This window comes from Miscanthus floridulus, chromosome 18 (assembly GCF_019320115.1).
Source record: "Miscanthus floridulus cultivar M001 chromosome 18, ASM1932011v1, whole genome shotgun sequence".
Classification (NCBI taxonomy): Eukaryota; Viridiplantae; Streptophyta; class Magnoliopsida; order Poales; family Poaceae; genus Miscanthus; species Miscanthus floridulus.
This window is the reverse complement of record NC_089597.1, coordinates 108,839,264-108,846,647: the sequence shown is the minus strand read 5'-3', so window position 1 is coordinate 108,846,647 and position 7,384 is coordinate 108,839,264. Positions and strand designations below refer to the sequence as shown.

The window sequence follows — 7,384 nt, the reverse complement described above, 5'->3', positions numbered from 1 at the left end:
TGTTTCGGTCTAACATCCAGTTCATTTGTACAGTACAAGTGAAGCAGCAAATCGGCAAAGAGCAGTTGCAGACCATCTCGCGCGAAGCATCGGCTCCGACTGCATCTGTGTGATTCCCTCTGTCAATTACTCATCGCTAGGTCATCGGTCGTGTCGGCGGCTACTGCGGGTGCAGCACGTCCACGCGAGGGCCTAGCTTGAAAGCCACCGACACAAAACCTCTAGCGCTACGGCTAGCCCGGAGCCCCGGATCGACTCCAAGAAAGCTCGCCGGTGATCTCAGCGCCGGGCCGGGTCCCTCCATCGGCATCTTCAGTGCCAGGTCAGGATTGGGGCTCTCACGATGCGATCTAGGGCATGTGCGTGCGCCGGGTGGAGCATCGATGTGCCGGGCCGCATCAACAACCCTGCGAGCCCCGCAAGCTGCTCCCGTTATAGTCGTCTTCCCCCGCTCGCTGCACATGGTGGGGAGCCCTCAACTTGGCTCCCCCCCATGTGCGCGCGCATGCAGGGACGACTCCCTTATTTAACTTGGCTCCCCGCAAGCCCGCAACTCCATCCTGCGCTCCTCCCTCTAGCTCCCCCGCCCGCGCTCGCCGGCCCGCTGCCCGTCTATCGGAATTGTCTGCCATCGCACAACGGAGGTAAGGTTCTTGGTTTATTGCAGACCATGCATGCTCACAGTCGTAAGTCCGGCCCCTTGCCTTTAGTTACTTTGCCGTTAGACATCTACTAGCACATCGATCCGAAACTCTACCTGTGCTGCATACTGTATTTTAGAGGTCGCCACACTATTTTCAGGAAATGGCTGATACATGTGATCTCGAGCATTATTCACTCTCTGTCGTGTCCCTTGCAGAAAACGATGGGATCGATGGCTTTCGATGTGCAGGTGCTAGAGTCGTCGTTTGTAGCGCCGAGCGAGCCGACGCCGAGGAAGGGGCTTTGGCTCTCTTCCTTGGACACCGTGCAGGCCAACAAAGGCCACACCCCAACGATCTACTTGTACAGCCCCAAGGATGTTGCCGCTGCGGCTGATTTCTTCGACGTGGCCAGGCTCAAGGAGGCTATGGCCAAGGCCTTGGTGGCCTTCTACCCCCTCGCCGGCCGCCTCGGCATCAACAACGGCGACGGTAGGGTAGAGATCGACTGTAACGATGAAGGTGCACTCTTTGTCGTCGCTCGCGCTGATGATCTCACCGTCGATGAGGTCAAGGAATTTAAGCCATCGCCAGAGCTGAGGAGGCTGTTTGTTCCACGCATTGAGCCATCGTCCATCATATTGGCCATACAGGTCCACTACTTCTTTCTCTGCTTCCATGCTTTTTAATATTTTTCAACTTTCAACCTTTTTTTTTTTTTAGTGAAACAGGAGGGGTTGCCTCTACTGGAACTTTATTAAAACAATAGTAAAAGCTTTACAGAGTAATCTCATGAAACAAAAAAGATCAAACAAATTACACATGGGCTTCTAGCCATTGAGAAATAAATTTCAACTTTCGACTACTTACACGGTAGTCTGTTTTCCGACATTTAACTATGAAATGAAGCAGATAAAATGGGTCCTCTTGTAGGTTTCAAAGATGGTTTTCTATTTTATAAAAATAATAAATAGTTGGTCTGCTATCTAAAAATAAAAAATAAATAAATTATTTTAAATTAGAAAAATATGAAACTAGTATGTATTTTTTCCTAAAAATGTTATATACCTATTTATGTTCTATATAATTATTGGGAACTGATTTATTTACGTTCCTATTGTCTTATTGCGCGTAGTCATGATTATGATTTATTTAAAACAAATAAGAGCAAAAGAAATTTAAATAAAACACTAACAGATACACAACAATTTTAGAAGAAAAACTGGTACTAGTCAAAATTTCCCCCTTTCAAATAAATTAATCATAAACTTTTAGAGTAAACCATACATTTTTTATTTTTAGAAAATAGAAAACCCTATGTTATATATCAATTGTCATGCTTATGATGGCAGGTGACTTTCTTGAAGTGTGGAGGGGTGGCGTTAGGGACAGCTCTCCACCACGTTTCCATCGATGCCTCGAGTGCATTCCACTTTTTTCAGACATGGTCGGCCTTCTCCAAGCATGGCGACCGCGCTGCCGTGGAGCTCCCGTGCCACGACCGCACCCTACTCCGCGCACGGTCCCCGCCAACAGTCCACCCCGACGCACTCTTCACGCTGCACACTAAGCTCGCCGTCTATGACCCGTCAGGACCTCTTTCCACCGAAGTCTTCACCATTTCCAGGGATCAGGTTGCCTCCTTGAAGCACCTCTGCGGTGGCACGAGCACATTTTCCGCCGTGAGCGCTCTCATCTGGCAGTGCACGTGCGTTGCGCGCCGGCTTCCACCAGATTCTGAAGTGCGCCTCGTGTTCCCGGCCGACCTCCGGTCTAGAATGAGACCGCCCCTCCCGAGACACTACTTCGGCAACGCGGTGTTCAGGCTACACGCCACCGGCGTGGCGGGGCATATTGGCACCATGGCGTTGGGATCCATCGCTGCCCACATCAAGGGCGCCATCAAGCGGATGGATGACGAGCTGGTGCGGTCCGCGATTGACTACTTCGAGATGGCCGAGATGAACAACAGCCGGCCTTTGAGAGGCAGCACCCTGCCACAGACAGACCTAAGTATTACCAGCTGGTTAGGCAGGCCACAGTATGATGCAGATTTCGGATGGGGAAAGCCGCAATTGATGTCGCGGGCGGAGTCCGCCCGCGGAGGCTTAGTGCACTTGATGAACACTGAGGGAACGACGAACGATGGTGGTGGCAGCGGCGACATCCGCGTGCTCGTGTGCATGGAGGCTGTAAATATAAAGGAGCTAGGGAGGCTGCTTTATGTAAAGCTCAAGCAAGCTGCTTGTGGAGTTGCTCCTGGTGAGCTCTCAAAGGATGCGCTGCTTCAGGTGCCTACTCCAATTGTTCAAGAATCAAGATGAAGATGAAGCCAATGGATCCTTTCGTCGGCTGGAATGGAAACCCTGGTGCTCGGCCAAAGTCTTCTTTATCTTCTCCTCCTAATGGCACCCCTTTGGTTATACCATTCCTCGTCTGGTTGTCCCTATTGTTTTTTTTTTTCTTTTGAACAACCTTTATATGCTCGGTGATGTAAACTTTAATGCGTGCACTTTTTCTGGGCCTGGTACTCTGCGGCGATCAGCTTGCGTTGTCCTGTTGATCTTCTATCTATCTTATTATGGTTTCCCTATGAATTCTCGTAATTGGCATATCTTGTGTTGGAATATCAATGGCCTCAATGCCTCCGATAAATGGGATGATGTGAGCAACAAGATATAAGAGACTGCATGTTTTATAATCTGCCTTCAGGAAACAAAGAGAGAACTTGTAGGTATATCTTTTATCCGTCGCTTTGCCCCCAAGCACTTCGATCGTTTTGATTTTGACCCCTTTGTTGGTGCTTCGGGAGGATCATTGTGGTATGGATGAGTTCTATCTTCTCGGCTGTGATCCTAGACAGGCAGCGCTTCGCCCTGACTCTGGCCTTCACATCAAATCACAATGGGGACTGCTAGAACTTAACCACAGCCTATGGCCCTTGTACTAAACAGGAGCGAATCGAATTCATCATGTGGTTCAAGGATCACAGTATCGTAGACGAGGTCAACTGGCTTTTCTTGGGTGACTTCAACTTCTACAGATCACTCAATGACAGGAACAGGCCGGGAGGCAACCTCCAAGATATACTGGTCTTCGACGCTATTGGGCTTGGGCACCTTGGCATGGTAGAATTGCCACAAGGGACGTGCCTACACTTGGAGCAACATGTAGGTCGATCCCCTCTTAGAACAGCTAGACGGGTTCTTCACTTCAGTGAATTGGACTCTCTCCTATCCGAACACCCAGGTCCTTCCGCTCGCCAAGATCACCTCGGACCACATTCCTTGTAAGGTGATGATTGACACTAGGATTCCAAAGACCAATCTCTTCAGATTTGAAAGTTTTTGGACTGGGCATGGAGGCTTCTTTGATACGATCATGAACTCTTGGAGTCAGCAAGTCCCACACACAGATTCAGCCTAGGTCATTGCCCACAAATTCAAGAATCTTAGGCATTCTATAAAAGCCTGGAGTAAAGATCTGTCTAACCTCAGAGTCCTCATAGGCAATTGCAACACAGTCATATATTTTCTGGACACGTTGGAAGACTTGAGAGTCCTTTCCAACCCTGAAGCCAATTTAAGGAACTTGATCAAGAAACAGTTGCCTACTCTTTGCGCTACAGAAATACATACTGGTAGGAGCGTTATACTGTAAACAGAAAAAAAATTGGGGATGAATGTACAGAATTCTTCCATGCAATGGCCACAGTATCTTTTAGAAAGAATTATATTACTGGTCTTCTCAATGATCAAGGAGTCTGGATCTATAATCATGACGGCAAGGCAGGGATGATCTGGAATCCCTTCCGAGGAAGAATGGGGATCACTACGGCACCAATCATGTCTTTTGAACTGGAAAGCCTCTTCACCCCTAGTACTGATTTGAAGGATCTGGTCTTACCCTTTCAACATGTGGAAATTTGAAAATGTGATTAAGCATATGCCACCAGATAAAGCCTCAGGGCAGACGGATTCAATGGGCACTTTATGAAAAAATGTTGGCCAACCATAAAATGTATATGTACACAGGCTCTGCAATGATTTCTTCGTGGGCAATGTCAACCTTGGCAGCATCAACTGCTCCTATATCACTCCGGTCCCAAAAACCAACAACTTAGGGTCGTGAATGCACTACCAGAATTTGTGAAGTTCCCTAGTGCTTAATAGATCCCCGAGTGTTTTCTGAAAACACTCGAGATATTTGCCGAGTGTTTTAATTTACACTCGGAAGAATCCAATACACTCAGTACATTACGTAGTTCCCGTATGTTTCTGCCAGCCTTCGGGATACTTTTATATCGCTTCATCAATGGCTTCATCTCATACATGATACGAGAGGAGCGAATCTTTTTTTGCAACCGTGTTCCAAAATGTAACTAAGAGCATCTCTAATAGTTCCAAAAAAAAGTTGGTAAATGAGTTTTAGAAGTGGATAAAAGGCATATTTGTTGGGTTCCTCCAACAATTTCCAAATTCTAGCTCCTAAATGTAGATGGCAGTTTTGTATCAGGAGTCTCGAACTACAAATCACCATAACCATTTTTATACATTTTTCCTCCCTTATACATTTGCGTTGGGGACCTTATTTTATTTCTTATTCTTCATCACGTCTTTCCATCTCCAGATTGGCGGATCGATACGTGGCGCGTATATTTCTGCATGATGGAGTCGGTTTTCCCAAGTGTGAAAAGATTGGGAGTTGAGATAGGAAGTTGTTGGAGAGCATTTTTTTCAATCTTGCCAAAAATATCAAGATTGGGAGAATGTGTTTTAGAAACTCTTGGAGATGCTCGATCTAAAACTGGAAAAGAGATAAAACAAACATCTTTTAACTTTTAGAAAGGTAGAACAACTATCCCTTTATTTCCTGTAAACCCCAGCGGCCTTGTCCATACGGCCCGAGCGTGGGCTTAGCTACGGCCTACTATGCGACACAGCCATACGACGAAGCCCATATTGCCACAGCCTACATGCTTAGTACTTGCAAAGCAATCACCACAGCAAGAGCCACGAGCACGCAACTCCCTCCAGATCTGAATCCTGGAAGGCTGGTTCACGATCCAAAGCTCGACGCGTTTTAGGCGCAGCGCCCGAATCACTATGCAGTCATGCAAATCCTAGAACCGCGTTGTACTTGCGATGGCACACGTTCTGTCACGAGGCGTCGGTCGGTTACTCCTACTCTTGCTAGCTGCTCAGTTCGGTGAGTGACTGAGTGAGGTCGTCAACACTCAACAAGCAAACTTATGTGCCACTGGCCACGGCCATAGGTGATTGTACTAGAAATATGTTTGTTTATTATCCAGGAGTTTAACTAATCGTGTACGCTTATATACGTAAGAAAAACTAATCGTGCACGCCGCCAACAAACGCCGTGTGTTACTCCTACTCCTATAATATGAGTAAATGTGGATTCATCTATTGGTGGCTGGCTCATATATGATGAGGAAGGAGGAAGTCACAGATGAACGGATAACACAGATGGCATCTCGAGTTCTCTTCTCGGCCAGGAAAAGGCTGCGAATATTGTGAAGTGGAAATTCGCATTGTTGTGGAAGGCTAGCATGGTATTGGCTCATGGCTATGGCTCCAGGTCGGTCAACACCAAGATGCCCAACTATAAGGAGAGCCCCGACAACCCTTTAGCCTGCTTGTTGGAAAAAAAAAACTTTAACCCTCTTGCAAAATCCCCACGGTTTGAGAATTTGAGATGGCAGGGCCAGCGATGGGTGGGGCACATGGTCATGTTTGGTAGTGTTTCTGGCACAGGCTTTTCAACCAAACACTTATAAATCTAAAACAGCTCTATTAGAGAAGCATCAACAACCATAATAAATGAAGCTACATACCGGAGGTCAGTGGCGGATGCACGATGCGGGATAAGGGAGGGCTAAAACAATGGAGATGTTGATTTGCACGAAGATTTAATGGTGAAATTAAGCTTTTGCTACAGTGATTAGTGGTGAAATCAAGCCATTAGGGGGGCTGGAGCCCCCCAACCCCCCCTTTGGATCCGCCCCTGCCGGAGGATGAGTTGAAAAAAGAAGCTTCATCTAGCTCCCTTCTCACTCCTATGGGCCCCAACGCTCATCTATGGCCCTGAGGGCACAGGAAGGAGAGGAGGGCGACGCGGGAAGGGGCAACGGGGGCCTACGTGAGGAGGGACAGAGGCCGGCGTGGAGAAAGAAGGAGGTCGACATGGGCATGGGAGGAGGTTGGAGGCGGATAGGGTAGAGAGAAGAGAAATGATGAAGGGAAAAATAAAGAAAGAAAGAAAATAATATATATATTTCATCATTTTCAATAACCATGAGAGATTATACCAAATGTTTTTCTAGCCTGATAAGCTAGAGCCAAAAAAAGCCGCATTACCAGAGAAACTAAACTCAAGCTATTTTGGCCGGAGCGAAAGCTCTACCAAAACATATCGTAGTAGTACTATCACTTCATATATATGGTCTAAAAGTTTAAAAAATCAAGAAGTAAGTTGTGACGTCCTATGACGCCACCTAAGCCATACACGAGTTGATCTAAATTGTGATACTCGTGAATTTTCTAACAGGTCATTATTTATTAGTCTAAAGACTATTTATCGGTTAAGTACTCAATATTATGAGTCATTACGAGTTTTGGTTATAAGTATTTATTAAGGGTCTCCGAATTTTAGTTTGTCTGACAGTCCAAAAAACAACCGTATGGTTGACGTAGATTCTTGTGTCTTCGGCTCCTCCTACTGCT

At 46.7% G+C, this 7,384-nt stretch overlaps 1 protein-coding gene across 1 annotated transcript; it reads left to right on the top strand.

The window, feature by feature from the left end:
* The first annotated feature begins 381 nt into the window (after positions 1 to 381).
* Positions 382 to 3,228, top strand: LOC136521660 (putrescine hydroxycinnamoyltransferase 1-like). The gene is made up of 3 exons (XM_066515413.1): positions 382 to 644; positions 860 to 1,294; positions 1,994 to 3,228. Exons 2-3 carry the CDS (start codon positions 866 to 868, stop codon positions 2,963 to 2,965), a joined length of 1,401 nt encoding a protein of 466 aa, XP_066371510.1. The 5' UTR covers positions 382 to 644; positions 860 to 865; the 3' UTR covers positions 2,966 to 3,228.
* Positions 3,229 to 7,384: the final 4,156 nt, after the last annotated feature.